The sequence below is a fragment of the Lycorma delicatula genome, chromosome 6 (genome assembly GCF_047948215.1).
Source record: "Lycorma delicatula isolate Av1 chromosome 6, ASM4794821v1, whole genome shotgun sequence".
Classification (NCBI taxonomy): domain Eukaryota; kingdom Metazoa; phylum Arthropoda; class Insecta; order Hemiptera; family Fulgoridae; genus Lycorma; species Lycorma delicatula.
Genome location: NC_134460.1, coordinates 129,204,953 through 129,224,296, shown reverse-complemented (window position 1 = coordinate 129,224,296; position 19,344 = coordinate 129,204,953). Strand labels below are relative to the sequence as shown.

Sequence of the window (19,344 nt, the reverse complement as noted above, 5' to 3'; positions counted from 1 at the left end):
ACTTATTGAATATGAAATGAAAGAGCAGATCTCTATTGATATACTCTGAGATTACTTATACTGATGCCAACCATAGTCTTTTTTACACCTGTTTTTATTCTAATAAATAATTTTATCAGATACTAACAAGTTATTTTTACAGAGTATATTCGGCAAACTGACTTTTCCCCTACATTTTTTCTTTATGTATTCCTTCATTTATTTTTTTTTTATTAAAATATATTTTATATTACTTTAGAAAATTTTATTATATTTTTTATTTCGTACAATTCTGAAAATATTAATTATTTTGGATTTATTGTGTGAGGTACTCCAAAGATCTGAATAACTGAATAAGTTATGGTGTGATAAAATATTTTAGGAGACTGCTGCTAAACTTTATATACATATTACTTTGATTAAATTTATTAAAAAATTTCATATATATATCGGTCTGAAAACGAAGAAATTTTTAGTTTAATTTAAAATTATAACATTTTTCAATCTCGTTTACTCTCATTTGTTTTAAATTAAAAGTAATTCAAAAGATTTTGTATGTTTTCAGTTTTTAATTAATATAAATTTTATTAGAAAATGTTATATGTTTCTTGGTAATTTTTTAAATTCCCAAGAAAAGAATCACAACGATTGCCATTATACGAATTAAATTAACTGAAAACTTACAAAACATTCTGAATTATCTTTAATTAAGTATACCTTTAATTAGTATATCAACGCTGAGCCTAGGAAAGTGCATTCTTTGATTCTAAATTTTGGGGTTTACAATAATATAATTGGAAACTACAAGAGTCACAGTTCTGGGACTTATTTAATAAAAAAAGTAAAATTTCATGCGAAATATCAAGCTAAAATTTTCTCCCATATTTTGAACCCCACAATTTTGTAAAAACTCAATTTTTTTGAGCAATAGATTTTTTACAGTTGGTCGCCTATAGGATTGCCAATAGGATCATAAATAAAATTGTTTGGTTAAGAGTAACCTGTCAGGAGACCACCCAATGATAGCCCACCTTAAATACAATATTAATAATACGTATCACCTCTCATGACACAAACGAAGCAATTAGTTAACACATAACAAATAATAAAGTCAGATAATAATAATAATAATAACAATAATAATAATAAAGTCGATAATAATAGTCATAAAATATTAAAGAAATCCAATTAAAGTAACAAATATTGAAATCAGATAAAAGCAGATAAAACTAATATAGATTCTAAAAATTTAAAACATCTTTACATAATAACCACTGTATCATCCCACGGGTCATGCATTCCAATGATCATCCGTGCCCTCAAGAATCAGCAAGGTCCCATACATGATGTATCCTCTTAAATCGTCTTACTTTCTCATCAATGTCAAGTAAATTCAGCGCCAAATGATTCACATGCTTGTCCAGATATGTAGTTCCTACTGGTCCTCCGTTTCTCTTCACAGAAACATGACACTCCAAGATACACGTGCACCTCATCATGTATCAAAAACAGAGAATTGATAAGAAATAAAGACGAAATTTTTAGCTACCTGTTATGTAAAAATTTAGCGCCATCTTTATAAAATTTTTTCCATTATATTTATCAGAAAGTTTAGCATAAACCTCCTGAAACACACTCTGTACAATGACATATATATATATATATATGGAAATATTACTAATATTTACTTTTATTTTTTAATCCAAAATTTATTAATATTTCCGGTTGTGATTTCCCGAATAATTCTGATTGTGTTTAAATGAAAATCTTCTAGTATAAATTGAAGTTAAATCAATTTTTACTAATGTATAAATTAATTTAGCATTATGCAACAACGTAAAGTTATGCTTAATACAACATTCGTGTAGTGAAAATCAGTTTATTATAATTTTAAAAACAGTTCACCTTTCAATTATCTATCTAAAATTCTTAGTAACCAAAGAAGTAAGGTCAGTTGAAAACCCGCTATTAGATTGGTAGTAGAAACTGAATCGTTAAAAATATTTCACTTGAAATCTTTTAGAATAATTCAATTTATATGCTTCACATAACAAAAACTATAATTTTTTTCCGTTTGTTATTTTACCCTTATTTTTGTGATTAGGTTCGTCCAATGGCCAAAGTCCTGTACTGAATTTAAGTAAGAGTGGTGCCGATCAGGAACACTCGGGCAGTGAAGCAGGAGCTACGCCTGAGGAAGATGAGGAAGACGATAACCTAAGTGACGTCGATGAAGAAGATGATAAGGACCAAGGTAAATTAATAAATTTGTTAATTGTAGGCTATTTTAATCGAGTTTTAATTTTTGTTTTTTTACACGACTGTCCAGAAAGGGGAGTGTAATCTATTTAGGGTGTATGTATGCATGTATGCTTTATTCCACCGTAGCAGCTCAACGGCTGAACTGATTTAAATGTATGACTCGCGTTGGAATCCTTACGTCACTGGGAGTGTCACCATATATATATATGTATAAATAAATTTTTAAAAAATGTTAAATCTATCAGATGAATGAGTCGTTTTTGAATAACTTGCATCTCAACGCTTCATTCTGAACGATTCGGAAACATCGTATCTCATACGTGTGAATTTGTTGGCTTATTAGTGTTTTTACACGACTACCAAAAAGGAGTGTAATATATTTAGGATGTACGTATGTTTGTTCCACTGCAGAAGCTCAACGGCTAAACCAATTTAGATGTATGACACTGCGTTAGAATCCTCACGTTACTGGGAATGTCATAGGCTATATATATATATTATTTATGCAAAGTTATCTACACTTTATATATGTACAGACTGTGAAAATTTAAATATTAAGAATGGAATTTAAAGTATAATTTTTTAAATTATTGTTATTATGATTATTATTTTTTTTAATAAAATTTGAAACATTTTTAAAAATGTTAAAAATAATTAGAAAATAAATATAAGTTAAAACATTGTTTTAATCTTAATTAAAATCAGTTATTTTTAACTGGGTCTATTGGTGTCTACTTCACCGTTCACTAAAGTCGAATTAGCGAAGTCAGAACACAAGACCAGATGTTACGTTGTAATTGGAATAGAGTTTAGAGTATATCCTGTAATCTAGATCAAATAAAGAAACCGTATTAAATTAAATGAAGATTTACTTGTTATTATTACCAGTGCTGTTTTTATAATTTCAGCTTATAATTTTAATATTGAGAATAATAGCTATTTTGCGGTAGATCATCGGTTCGATTCCCAGCTCAAGATTACATATTCTCATTTATGATCACATTTAGGCTTGCGTACATAATTATTGAAATCTGTTAGTCAGATGAATACTTCATTAAATCGGCATGGGGTATCTCTATTGTATATAAAAATAGTTTATCAATTAAATATTTATTGTAATATATTTAATAAATCATTATTTCAGCAATTTCATTTAAATGCCGATCTGAGTTTTCGTTGCACAAAATTTACTAAGTCAAGTTATTTTTCACTGTTGAAGGATAACAAATAAAATATAATGGGTATTATTTGTAGAAAAAGAAAATTTATTATATTGAATACCATAATGTCTTCTTAATCAAAATAGATGGGATTTATTCCCCCCTAAGTTTTAGCATCTTTACAGTAACTCCTCTCATTTTCGTACTTATTAAACTTCAGTTAAATTTATGCATCTTATTAAGCAGTAATTTAATCGATATTTCCCAATCTATCTTTTAGTTTTAATCCATATAAAGACCTGAAGTATTAGAGAATCAGCGTCGCTTTCTCTAAGAGTAATGATATTTATTTTTCATCTAGTCCCTGTAATAGATTAAGTTAAGGTGTCACTTATAGAATATACCCTGTATTTTGCATGGTTTATTACGCTCAATGCGTGATAAAGTATTTTTGGTTCACTGAAGAAGGTTAACGGGAAACCACTTCACTCCTTATTTTTATTTGTAAGCCTAGTGTAAGATATCTATTACCTCCAGAAGCTAATCAGCTTCAGAAGGGGCTTTTATCTCGTTTCAGGTTAAATATTTAATCCACCGGGTTGGTCTAGTGTCGAACACGTCTTCCCAAATCAGCTGATTTGGGAAGTCGAGAGTTTCAGCGTTCAAGTCCTAGTAAAGTCAGTTACTTTTACACGGATTTGAATACTAGATCGTGGATACCGGTGTTCTTTGGTGGATGGGTTTCAATTAATCACACATCTCAGGAATGGTCGAATTGAGACTGTACAAGATTACACTTCATTTACACTCATACATATCATCCTCTGAAATATTATCTGAACGGTAATTACCGGTAATTACTTTTTTCTATTTAGCCTCCGCTAAATAGGAAAAAGAAAGAAGGTTAAATATCTAAATTCTTTTTCTTTATAATGTAAATTATTTAGGATAAAAATGTAAAAATCAATAATTTTTGTTATAGTTTCAAAGTTTATTTACAATCGGTTACATTTGTGCTAACCTTGAATAAAGTCGATCATACTCCCAATCACGTGTAAGGAGTTCCCAGTAAAACTCCTCAAAAATTACACACTATTACAAAGAACTTTTGTGGCATCAGTTCGTACAATAAGAAATTATAAACATTTAACACGTAATAAAAACGAACCCTAGAACAAAAGAAAGAAAAATGAATAGTCATAAATAGTAAGAAATAATATGAAAAAATGAGAAAAAAATAAAAGAATAAGTAATAAATTTGAACCTAAAAATCGAAAAGATAATGCACAGCACTCAGCTGAAGTTACACTTAAGACACGAGTCACTAAGGTCCAGAACGTGTGGCCGTTTTAATCTTCTGACGTCATACCCGTTGTCTAGGAAGTTCAAAGCTAAGTGATTCGTGTGGTTGTTTAGTTGCTGTTTGTACTTTAAACTGAAACGTTGTATTTCCTCTCCGTATAGTAATGTTAAATATTTCTGTATTGCAATCAGTAATAAAAAAAAAAAAAGTTGGACTGATTGTATGATTTTATTCCTTTTATATAGCATGATAGGTCAGTCATAAAAACACTAAATCTACGAAAATTTTAATACAAATTGTAAGAATTTTTAATTCACTGCAGAAAATTGTTTTTTTGTTGAAATATTTAAACGTTTTGTCATATATTAATACTTTCTTATGTAACGTTGGTATCTGTAATTTATTTACTTCAATTAATTTTTCTTAGAATTTAACTTTTTTACAACGTTATTTAAATTAGTTTTAATAAAGTAATCTATAGAAATTTGCTTGTTAATAACTGAAAGAAAAACATGTCATTCTAGGAAATTATTATTATATTTTTTGCATGATTGTAGTTTCATCACGATCATTATTAGTAATAGTATTGTTATTATAATACTGTTAAATAACTAAAGGAAAAGTTTAGTATTATATTAAATAAACAATGCTATATCTTTTATTACGTATGTCATTGTTTGCGATATTGCCATACCTTATTGTTTTTATTATTTTCTTTCTTTTGTAACCACTCAATGTCGGTCTAAAATGCAATAATTTTAGAGAGTGTGGCTGAGAGAAAGAGTTTGTAATACCCCCTGTTGTTTGCCATTCTCTGGCCACCAGCTGCTACTGCTTGTAAGTTTCCCACAGTCCTCGGTTCGTGTCCCAAGACGATGTCATTTATCCAACAGACTGTCTGCACGCAACGTACTTCATTCTGTATCCATCCTTTCAGACGACTTTCATCACCAATCTTAGATATTATATATATATATATATATATTACCTATATCGTATAAATTATTTATTAGTACCAACAATAAACCATTTTTAGAATTACATAGCCTGCATTCTGTTTATTTAGTTAAGTTGTATGCTTAATAAACTATTTCATTGCTTTATTTACTCTTTTTTTTTTCATAAAATAAAATTTGTTTTGTTGTTTTTCTTTAAATTTTTTTTTTCTAAATTATTTGTTAACTAAATATGCACAACTATGTCAAATCTTTTTGTCTAACGTCTTTTTTGTATTTATACATTTACGTAGAAAAAAATTAAAAGTAGGTAAAAAATAACGCAGAATTTTTATAGTGTCTTTTAATAAAATATTTTTTAGTGTTATTTAGATAATTAATTTACAAATAGCACAAATAATATATGTATATAAAATTGTATCTAATTTTGATGTTTCTAGAACTATTTTATTCTAGCACTAGTAAATAATTTATGAAAAATCTATTGCCAAATAGCATTATTAGTATTAATTTAAAACTTTCCACATTAATAGCTACAATAATATTTATTTATTTCTTATATATTTATATTAATTTTTCACATTAGAATAAATTTTAACAAACTGGTAATAAATGTGAAAATAATTTTTTTTTAATTTTGAAGTGAAATATAAATAAAAGTTAATTTAATCCAGGTTGGTCTAGTGGTAAACTTGTCGTTGTAAATCAGCTCATTTCTAAGTCGAGAGTTCTGAGGTTCAGTTTCTAATAAAGGTAGTTTCTTTTATTCGGATTTGAATACTAGATCGTGAGTAACGATGTTATTTGATGGTTGGGTTTCAATTAACAACACTTCTCAGAAATGGTTGGCTTGAGTTTGTTCAAGACTAAATATTTACCGTACAGTTACATTACACTGTCAAGTCGCTAATGACTGTAATTGTTGATACGACTATAAATAAAAAATAAATAAATAAATGAAATTGTGTTTAATTTAAATTTCTCATGAAATAAATTACTAACTGCAGTTCAAGTTTACATCCAAAAATGAAATCTCTTTCTGTAATATTTTTAAGAACGAAATAAAAATGAAAATGTAATTCACGAATAAGGTTTTAGATTTTAATATATCTTATTATTTGAAATTATTGAAAATACAATAATATTCTATGTAATTTATTGGTTATTTCATAATATATAATTACGTATACTTTCTTTATTTGTTTAACGACTATAAAATAAATTACATTAATTGGTTGTTACTTGTACCTTTAAAAATCAATTGATAGATGAGATTGTTATAATATTAAAATGTAATGGCTTTCATTATGTTATAAATAAAGAACACATTAAAAAAAAAATAAAAACACTTTGTTAAGAGCAAAGCACACACATGCCTATGTATTGCAGTAAATATTCTAAACAGATTCCTAGATTTACTGGTGGAGATATCTGAAACAAGATACCATCTTAATGGAGGCGTGTACCACTATGTATATATATGTCTGTATAGCCTATACATTTGTTGGCCGATCGGTTGGGTGGGTGGTTGAGCTGTGTGTGTGTGTATATATATATATATACAATAAAGAAGTATAGAAAGAAAGAAGTCTTGCGTTCGAATTTTTCATCAGTTATAAGGTGAATTGACTATGTAATGGGATTATTTAGTATGAAAACAAGCGGAATGGAATACTAAACTCTCAGTCTAACAAAGACTTAAGCACGCGCACGATCGTGCCCATCCACGGACGTTGCTGGCTCGCTTCGAACCCGAACTGCAGACCGGTTCCGCGACGCGTTTTATTAACGAAGCGATTACAGGCAGCCTTAAAATAATAGTTTTCTTAGGTTGTACATTAAAGCAAAACAAAATAAAATAAAAATAAAGAAAAAAATAAGAGAAAGACAGAGAGAAGAAAAGAAGGTCCCACGAGGTGCATTATTAGTGTGCAACACGTGATGTATGCTACAATACAATCTTATAGCATATACACTATTCTTTCCCTTTTATTAACCATGCCATTACAATACTCTCATACACATATAAGTAAGTATATATGTATGTACGTACTCACTTAACCTCTTCTCAAGAGATTTTGTTTATTTTTCTTTTTCTCGTTTAAATCTTTCCTTTTCATTTATGTGCTAACATTATATAATTTTCCATGTTGAGTTTTTCTTCTTTATTATTTTATCAAGCACATTTATTCATACAACATATGTTTGATTAGCTAATAATACATTATGAGTTAGATTAATCATGAAATCTTTTCTTTTTTTTTACTTTCTAAGTTTATAACTGAGAGCGTAGTATTTTTCCCTATTATATATTACAGTAGAAAAAGTTATTAGATAAAAGAAAAATCTGTATAGATATCGATAAAAATAGTATTATGTTTTTAATAATATTAGTTTAATAAAAAATGAAATCCAACTTCAATAAAAAAAACTTTGAAATAATACGTTTTCGTATGTAATATTTTATATGAAACGTACAAATTTTATGATGTTATTATAATTCTCTTTAAAAGTTTATTCATGTATATTAGATAAAATATAACTATAATAAATGATTTACATAGGTTTTATTTTTCATAATAAAATTTACAACCGCTTAATAACACAACCATTTACTATCAGTATTACTTACCAATGCAATATGTTTTATTCTAAATGTACGTTTATTTGAGCAATCTTATGTAGAAGTACATTATTAAATTACACAGAAGTATTTTAGTCACTAAATATACTTCAGTTTACCGATTAATTATATTTTATTATAACATTGTAAAATAATACATTTAATTAATCAATAAATAACCGCATAATATTCTGTTTCCTTTATGTTTATTGTTATAAATACATGTAATAGATGATAATTAATTTGTTATTCCAGTTTTATACTTAGATACTACCTATTAGTTGAATTTTATTAGATTAATTTATTAAGTAGTAGTATATTAAAAGACCACCTTGCCTCGTACAAGGAGTGGCGTGCCTGTTGCTACACTAAAGGTTCTGGGTTTGATTCTAGTTCGGATGTGCAAAATTTATAATTAATCAACCACGAAGTTGTCACTAATGATCTTATTAGTAGATGCAGCGCTGTAATATATAAATTTAACATAAAAATGTATGATATTAATATTCTTAAGAATTGCATTGTTTTCTTTTACTTTCTATGAATTACGTATTTGAATAATACATCTTTGCACTTATAAAGAAATTTACGGAAAAAGAATGTGTATATGTGCAGTTTATATTAGCTGCATAATTCAAAAACGTAATTTTATTTGCTTGTTTGTGGTAAATTGTGTAAAGCAAACAAGTTTAAATTTTGCTGGAAAATGGATAAAATTAAAATTCGAATTTTTATAAAGTTCTTTGTTTTAAAAGATTTAAACCCAATCGGCATACAGAAAGTATTACATTTCATTTCAAAGAATTCTTCCCCGTCGTTTTCGATGGTAAAATAGTAGGCTGCTGAATTTAACGTTCAAGAACCATTCAAGATGATGAACGCTCGGGACGCCCAAAACCGCTACGGTTGACGAATTCTTCTCAAAACTCCACAATTCTGCATGAAATGATCCCCGACTGTTGGTAAGCGAGCTGAAATTAGAACATCTCGATAGACTATTTCTACTACATTGCGCGCGATGTTTCGGGTATGAAAAAGCTTTCCGCTCTATGGGTGCCATGTTTGATAACAGTCTACCTAAAAGATATTCGACTGAATATTTTTGAACGCATTTCAGCAGTGGGTGAAAATGCACCAAAGGAAGCGAAAACGGTTCCATCTTTAGGAAAGGTCATGGCTACGGTTTTTGGGGATTCTCGTGGTGTTGTGCTCATAAGCTACCTGGAAAAAGGCAAAAACCATTACCAAGGAGTATTATGCTTCTTACCTTGACCGATGAAATTAATCAGGTTATTCAGGCTAAATTTTCACGTTTTGCCAAAAATAAAGTACTCTTTTACCAATAATGCCCCTGCAGACACGTCTCAAATTCTTACCAAAAATTCCATGATTTACGTTTCGAAGTACTTCTATATGCGTCGTTTTTGCTTGCTTTGGCTCCAGAAATTAATTTCTCTTCCTAAATTTAAAGAAACGACTTCCTGAACGAAAGTTTTTTCAAATTATTAGTTTGAAATTGAGACAATCATTTATTTTGAAGAAATAGAAAAATAGGATTATACTGAGGGTATAAAAAATTTGGACAATTGTTAATTTCCATGTATCAAATTGCACGGTAACTACATTGAAAAAAAAAATGCTAAAATCTCTTGTTTTCTTTGTGAGGCTCAGAAATTTCCCTACCTTTGTATACAATTTCAAGTGAATGTTATATATTATTTTTTTGATCATAATGAACTGGTGATGATTATAATGAATTTATTTTTGTAACAAAACGCTTTGTATACCGATTTTTTCAGCTTTGCGCAAGTTTAAATTGGAGACAAAGATATATATCTATATTAGATAATAATTTTAAGATTATATTAATTCATTAAAAGTGACATTTATGAAACAGTTTGAACACAAACCGTTTTTTTAACTTTTAATTATTTAATAATGTCCATCTAAACTTCAAATTTGGAGTTGAATAAATTATTGCTAATTTTTAAAAGTAAATTAAATAAAAATTATTTAATTTTCAATAATTCGAACCTGATAAAAAGATTTTTTAAATCTTTTTCCTGTATAATTTAGTGTTTATTATTATTATTTTTTTTTAATAATGGGTTGGGAAAATGTAATTAGTTCTATTATAAATTTAAAAAAAAGTATTTCTAATTTAATTTTTTTTTAATAATGTTTCAGAGTTAAGCGATGTCGCTGAAACAGGTGGTGGGGGTGGTAGTGCGGGGGGAAGTGTGTCGCCTCATGCACTCAATTATTCTACCTTGGGGGCGGCGCCGGACCCTACAGGTATATCCTCAACGGAGACCCTGCTCAGGAACATCCAAGGACTGCTCAAGGTCGCTGCTGACAATGCCCGTCAGCAAGAGCGACAGATAAACTACGAGAAAGGTATGAATTTTTACAAGTTATATAATAGCACTAGCTTTAAGTTTTTTATTTTCATTCATTTCATCTAAGGTATATTTTATTTTATTTTATTTATAAAAAAGTATCTGAATATATAATTTTATTTTTATATATGTATTTCCGAGAGAATTTATATGTAAAAAAATAAGGAAAAAATAAGATATAGAAAGAAGTAAACTCTATTTCTCATTATATTAGTGTTGTCATAAGCAGGTTATGCAGGTTATACGGGTAATCAATCTTAAATCCTTTAATTTATTGTCTTCTACTGCAAAGGTTTATTCGAAATTATATCTCTTAAACGTAGTATAAATCAATTGGTTAATATCATTCTGAATAATTTAAACAAAAAAAGATCATTGTTGTCTTACTCAAACCATCTGAAGTTTTTTATAACCGATAATGACTTGTGACTGAAATAGGTTTAAAAATAATACACTGTATTTTATGTGTTTTTTTACGTTTCAACATTACATTATTTATTTAAATTGAAATTAACATTTAGCCTATTTTTGTTTTTTACAATAGACACTATGAAATTAGCTTTTGTGTTGTGGAAATCTGATTTAAAGATAAGGATGTCTATAGCAAACAGCATGAAGATATTTTAAAGTAAATAAAAAGAAAATGTTAAATAGGGACGATTTTTGTTTTAAATAAATTTTACTCGTTTTAGCAGCTTAGAAATAAATAAAATTCCATATATTTATTTAATTTTCATATTATTTTTAATTATTATTATTTTTTACATGATTATTTTAGATATCACAATATGATATAAAATTGTTTGATGTATTTCCCAAAGTGTTAAATTTATAAAACTCGTATTTTATTAATAATATATCCACATAGTACAAAATATTTAGATAACATTATGACCCTCCAACCATTTTTTACTAGATATAAAGATGACCGATTATTACGAAATACTAAAACCAGTGCTGCCAATTTTTGTTTCAATATTCTGCTAATGAGAATATTCATCGCTTAATTCTAAAGCTAATTTTTTATCAATTTAATCTACAGAGTGTTTCAGTTGTGTTAGAATTCTTAAATTAAATAATATCCAAACATATTTTGAATATTTATATTTCCATTTTTTTAATATATTTATTAATCTCTTATTTTTTTTTTACAAATTTCATAAAGCAGTACAATTTACTTATCTAAAAGTAATACAATGAATGATAATAGAAACTGTAAATTCATTTGAAATAATCGAATCATGATTTTAATCCGTAATTTTATTTTGTACCAACTGAAAGCCTGAAAGACAAAAGTGGTTTAATATACAATGTTTAAAAATTCTTAAATTTTTTCCTTTAAATGATCACCTAAAAAACTGTTTATAATTCAATTTTGCTTATTTTAAATTTTGTTATATTTAAAATAAAATTTGTTTGGATTGGTGATCCTACTTTTTTGACTGATAGTAATAATAGAGGTAAAATATTGATATCATGTCAAAGATTACTAATTTATATATATAAAATTTATATGTGTAAATTAGGAGCCTATGAAATACTGTACTAAAAACTCTTAAAATGTATGTGTGATCCTATATTTCACTTAGTATTTTACAAAAAGGGTGGACGTAGGAACTAAATCTTGTAGAATGACTTATATATTTGGAAAAATGATTATGATTATATTAAATCTGTTTTTAAAAAAATCCGTCAAGGATGGATGATTTTGAGGTAAGGAGTGTCACACTACGTTAAACATGTTGAAGGGTAAATTTTTTTCTTACTTATCTATTATCTTTTAGATACCAGTAATATTCTGTAAAAAAATTTAAACTACCAATTTCCTCAAATATTTAAATTATTCGAATTCTAATCAAAGCCGATTTTTACCAATCTCATTGTAATTAATTAATCAGTTATTATTGTAAAGAGTACGATTTACCGGTATGATTGTCATAATTTTACAAATATTTAAAAAGCAGCGGAGGGGGTTCCGCATTTATTACCTTTGTACTTTGCTAACAGAAGTGCTTGAAAATCAATAATGTGATAACTACATATCAAACGTTGTTACACTGATACCAACAAATCTCTATTTTAAAAAGATTTATTTGGTAAAATGGAAAAAAACCTTTAAAAAATCAAGAAAATTGGGCAAGTCTATACGGTTTTTTCTTCTACAATTTTGTGCTATTACCGAAAAGCTATTTTTTTTTTGTCAATTTTACTTAAACAAGTTTAAGTTCAAAATTATATATTTTCCTGCACCTAGAGTTTTTAAATCTCTGGAATTTTTCATGTTAAGACGGTATTTTGGATGTATTAATGATATTCTTTTAAAATAATTGACATTTTCAGAATAACTGAATCAAAGACCTTCTCATATTTGAAGGTAACCATTGCCAAAACGTTATTCTTTAGATTTTATCTACGTTGGAATGGAAGAAAACTTTTAAGAATTCGCAAATGTTATTCTAAACAGTGCTATACGAGGTGTGTGAAAAAAGTAATGAGATTGGTAACACTGCGAGCGATCTGGCAACGCTGTGTCTACCGGTCTGTGCTAGACCGATTTGTTCATCTCTTCCACGTGCTCAGTACGAGGTTCAACTCCGTTCAGCCAACACATTATTTTTGACAGCGCCATTAGTGAAGTTGTGTTTTTGTGGTGTGTTACGAAAATGGAGCATCAGAATTTTTAGAGCGACGTTGTGCAATCAAGTTTTGTGTTAACTTGGGGAATCCGCGAGTGTGACCTTTAAATAGTTGAAACAGGCCTACGGGGACATTGCTTATCAAGAGCACAAGTTTTCCGCTAGCACAAATCATTTTTGGAAGGCCGAGTTCACGTTGAAGATCAACCTCGCTCAGGGAGACCTTCAACTTCAAAATCTGACAAAAACGTTGAGCGTGTGAGGGTTCTTGTAAGATCAAACCGTCGTTTAACAATAAGGATGATGAGTTAACAGTTAAATTTAAACACTTTCACCGTACATAAAATTTTTACAGACGATTTGGACATGCGAAAGGTTTGTGCGAAATTGGTGCCGAAAAACCTCACAACGGAACAGAAGGACTATCGAAGAAACGTGTGCATTGACCTTCTTGAGAGGATTGACACTGACCAAGAATTCTTCAATCGTCTGATCACAGGTAATAAAACCTGGATATTTGAGTACGATCCTGAAACAAAGCGGCAAAGCGAAGAGCGGCACACTCCATCATCTCCTCGACCGAAAAAATGTCAAATGAGCAAATCAAAGATCAAAACCATGCGATTTGCTTTTTTGACAGTAGGGGTATCGTGCATAAAGAATTTGATCCTCCAGGACAAATTGTCAACCAAGTGTTTTGTAGAGGTGTCCTTGAAAGGCTCAGGAAAAGAGTGATTCGCGTGAGACCAGACATTGCAGACAAGTGGATGCTTCACCATGACAATGACCCCGTGTCACACGGCCATTTCCATCACGGAATTTTTGACCTGAAAACGCATTCCTATCGTTAGTCAAACCCTCCATTCACCTGATTTGAGTCCTTGTGACTTTTCCTTTTCTCGAAATTGAAACATGTCTAAAAAGGACGTCATTTTGGAACTCTGGAAACATTCAAAAGACTGTGACCGACCAGTTTAAAGCCCTACCACTTGAAGCCTTCCAGCGCTGCTATCAGGAGTGGTAACAATGACTCCGCCGGTGTATAGCAGCCCAAGGGAACTACTTTAAAGGGGATTATACTGTCGTTTGAAAAAAATAAAAACTTTGGTAAGTAAAAAGTCAGTCTCATTACTTTTCTCACACCTCGTATATTGTGTAATTATATGTGCCATTTTGTAATAATTGTATCAATAAATATGTATAATGCAGATAATATATTTAATTTGTGTGATATTAATGGTTTAAATTTACTTGATAAATCATTTACTGAATATTTTACGGATTAATACTTTTATTCAGAGCAATATATAATAGGCTTAAATATACATAGTCTTTGTACTGAAGGTCAGATTTGCATTTGTAAAGCAATTAGGTCTTTGTTTCTGCACATACACAACATATATTTAGTCTATAATATGTATAAATTATAATCACGAATGCTAGATTAACTTCCACCAATGCCACCATTATCTATTAAGCAAAGCTTCGACTGCAGTAGTGCGTATTGATGTACTATATGTATGTAAAATAATTAATATGTAGACGCCTTCTATAGGAAACAGCTCTTGCCGTATCCATCGTATTTAGCTCATAACGGTAATCGATTTTCGTCCGAGAATATCGTTATCAAGTGTGTTATTAAGCTATTTAGGCTGATTATATATAGTTTTCTAATCCCAAAACCCACCTGAAATTTATATCCAAACAAAACTGGATCTAGGAAAGACGTTCACGGAATTTTCAACTGGTGCCTGTAATATAGAAACTACAAATGTTAAATCCTTATGAAAAATTAATAATAAATGTCATTTAAACTACACCTAGCAAATCGTCGCTACTTAATCAAATGATTAAAGATATACTGAATTTAAAGAGTTAATCTACTACAAAAATTGTCTTTAGTCTTATTCTCTTGTTGATACATTCAAACTAATCTTTTACTCGACTCTTTTACTGATGATCAAACTAAAAGATTATCATATCCATACAAGATACACGTAACTTAAATAAAGAATTATCGACAGTTCTAATTTCTCAAACTAATAACTGAACTTTTCTATGGCCTCTCAACCAATTTTTATCAACAAATAGTTCACAGTCATCTTTTAAGTAATCTTTGAGAAATTGATAAAGTGAGGTGATAGATAAACCTACTTTGAAAATCAGTACACGAAATTTCCTGCCATTAAAAAATGACCAATATTTATCTACCTGCTACTCTTTTTAGAGTTATAAAATAGACGGTAAAATTTTCCTCCCATTAGAAAAATATATTAATAATGGATTGCTATGAATGACGCATTTTAAAAGTAAACATGTGCGTTGTATTATTATTAAAAACTCCTGTAATTAATTATCATCAATTAATTCAAGGTATGTTTTGAAAATAATACTGTTGTAATTTGCATTTAGATCAATTCAGACCATATAAAATATCATTTCTCAATGTTTCTTAACGAATAATTGTATTTAAACAGCTATCGGCAATAAAACTACATTAAACTTGGCAAGATTCCTATTAAGTACAAAATATATGTCAGTGTTTGCTGTTTACACGTACGTACAAGTAAATGTAATTCTGTCGCAATATATATCGTATGTTTTTATGTATTTTAACGTATATACTAATCGTAATTCGAAGAAAGTTAATCTAGTCCGTGTTACACAGAAACTTGATAATGTAAATAATATAAAAAAGTAGAACTAATGTGAAAGAGAAAAAAAAAAAATATAATTCGATGTTGATTTATGTGTGTACGCACACATGTATGTTGTGCGTTAACATCTATGTGTGCGCGCGTAAAGAAGATAGAGTTAAGAGAAAGTTCTGAAGCGGAACATTGTTTTGGTTAATTATCAAGAGCAATTAAATTTACATATAAATAATAGACAAATTACCGTTGAATACTTTAATACCAGAAGATATTTTTATGTGCGTTTGGTAACGTGGTAGTTTTATTTTTAATTAAAATATTCATCCCAACCTATTTTTTGTTTACTAATGTGTAGCTATGTAAAATAACGATTAATTTAATTTAAATGAGATTTATAAATATTTTAATTTTTGGATAAAATGAATAACATGTCTGTTGGGAATTTAATGAAATTTTTTAAGTTTAGTGTACTGGTAATAATTATAGTGTTGAAGTTGTACAAGTAAAGATTTTATCATGAATTTCTCTTCGTGTTCAATGTAAAATTAACATATTTTTTTTTTATTTCCATGTACAAAAGAAAATTGATGTTATTTTATCACTATTGAATAAATATGTAATAAAAATACTTGCCAAAAATAGATTTCAATTTATTTTTTTTAATCTTATTAACGACAATGAAAACATAAATCATCTCACATATATAAACAGTAAGTTAGTTGTATTAATAAAAATATTCACATGGTATATCGTACGTAATAATTATTCAAGAATCAGAAAATATTTGAAAATATTTAACTCTGAAATATGATGGCATTTATAACCTACGGTTCTTCAATCGTTAAATTTTATTTTTACTTTGACGTGGTTTAATACAGAGTCCATGATTGAGAAAAAATGGATATTAAGAGATAATATTTTTTTTCAGTTGAACTGTTTGAATATTTGATGCCTAGCTTACGTTAAATTAATACCACTCTGAATAAAAAAAGTAATAGTAATCCATAAGTTTAAATTTTGTTATACCTTCTTATTAAATTTATGTACGATAAATCAAACTTCATTAGAAAGTTTATAAACTTTGACAAGAATAGTAATGAATTTCTCTCAAATATTTATGGAAAAGTGTCATTTCTTCAGGATTTTCACGATTAAACGATTGAAATTGTATTATCAATTAGAAAGCACCATTTATTTTAAAAAATAATTTCGTTTTACTTTTTTTTTGTATTTTTAGATTTGTACATTATAGAATTGGTTGATAAATTAAATTGGTTGGTTCTTAAATTTGATGTTTTAAGATTCCGAATTATTCGATAAATAGGCGTGTTTTTTTAGTTATTAAATTACAATCTCAAATAATTACATTGATAATTACAGAAAAAATCTTTTTAATTTATTGCTTACTACTTTATACTGGAGGGAAATAATTCATAAATTCCCCCACTGATTCTCACAAATTATTTACAAACCTGTATTATAGCCAAAAATCATTTTAAATCTCTCTCGCTCTCCCTCTCTCTCTCTCTCTCTCTCTCTCTCTATATATATATATATATATATATATATATATATATATATATATATACTAGCATCCACATTGCGAATTCGCTGATTCGCGGATTCACCCGCTGTGTATGGTTACTTGCGTTTCCCGTCGCGGCCTATTTTTTTTTTTTCTGTTTTGTGTTTTTCAATGAAGTAATCGGAGGCAGCCAGTCCCGTCCCACATACAGTAACAGTGGCAATGAGTGGTTTAGTTAATCTGTCGCGCTGTACATCGTCGCACCTTTTAAAACATTGAAATTATAACAAACAAAAAAACCGAAAATTGTAAATAATATTTATCTGAAGAATATTTGCAAGCCCAAATATACTGACAATATCTTCTTTGGTATAGTCGAAATTGGGGGAAATATTCAATGAGTTTTCGACGTTTTTTACCTTTCTTCACCACTTTCAAGGTTGAATTTCAAAAATTCTAGAAATTATTTTTTAGATATTCACATGAATACACCGTGATTACACTCACCGAAAATCAATTTGATATCATCATTTGTTATAGAGAAATTAAAAATAATAATAATACATTTTATTGTTACTCCATTTTGACTCTGTAAAATTCGAATTTCAAAAAACCTTTCTTGGTGTGTACTTACAGCGTAAGGAGAACAAGTATACAAATTTTTATTAATTTATTTTCAGTAGTTTTTGCTAGGTATTGATTATGCACCAGGAACACCGTCTGACGTGAAGGATTCATGTCAAGGAGAAAAACATAGCTTTACATTAAGTTCAGGGTGATATACCAGTTGTGAGGAGGTCGCAACTACCATTACCTAAATTGCTATGTTCAGCGGTCCTGAAACCGATTTCACATACGGAATCTTAAATGTGGGGCACAAGAAATGAAAGTAACATTGAAGTCGTACAATTATTCCAAAACAAAATATTGAGAAATATAACAGAGGAGCCATGGTTTAGGAAAATCCCTGAAATATACGATTATCTGGGAATATCAACCGTTGTAGAGGAGGTACGGCGAGTCAGTACAAAATACAAAATGAAACTGAACAAACGTGTGAACTGTTAACCTCCTGAATAACAGCGAGGACGTTAGAAACCTAAAGCGACTGCGTGTATTAGATCTGTAAGTTTTCCGAGATTTGAGATGAATCGGCTACCCTACGGTAATGTGCATCGTCAAAATTCTTCATTTCTTTTTGACGCTTAATGTCCGTTGGTTCTTTGATTTGTTTCACGTTTTTTTATGTAATCGGTTATTTTTATATAATACTTAAGACTACTTTCTGGTGTTTTCTTTGCTTTTTATGTTCTGAACTTTGTACTTAAATCAATGTTCTTTGGAGTCATCTTTTTATCTATTATTTTGTTTATTTTATATTTATATATACTGTTTAAGATATGAAACATATGGATACATTATCCAGTTCTTTAAGAGATTTTAATGAAAACTCCTCTTTGCCTGTCATCTTTTTTTTGTTATTCAAATTTATTTATGATTCCGGTAAATTGGAACCGATTGTAAATTAATCACTGAGGCAATGCATATATATATATATATATATATATATATATATATATATATATATATATATTTTAATATACAATGCCATAATATTTGTGGATATACTTTTTTTCAATGCAAACCTTTTGAAGAGTAATTTATATAGGTAAATATGTTATGGTCTTCAAAGGAACTATATAGATTCTGCATTAAAGGAAGTTTAAGCTATCCTATGAGTAGAATAATTGTATGTTTCGTGTTGGTTCTTTTTTAGATAAATCGTTATTTCTCACTTTTCATCGAGCTTTGATCCCATTATCATCACTTTCAAAGCTTTCAATGAT

General features: G+C 28.7%; 1 protein-coding gene across 2 annotated transcripts in view; it reads left to right on the top strand.

Moving 5' to 3' along the window:
- Positions 1-19,344, top strand: part of dac (dachshund family transcription factor) — a 665,435-nt gene that overhangs the window by 415,700 nt on the left and 230,391 nt on the right. For both annotated transcript variants that reach the window (XM_075369564.1, XM_075369563.1), the window contains exons 7-8: positions 2,084-2,233; positions 10,471-10,680. In XM_075369564.1, the coding sequence (XP_075225679.1) occupies positions 2,084-2,233; positions 10,471-10,680 (360 nt within the window). The remainder of the gene's footprint in view (positions 1-2,083; positions 2,234-10,470; positions 10,681-19,344) is intronic.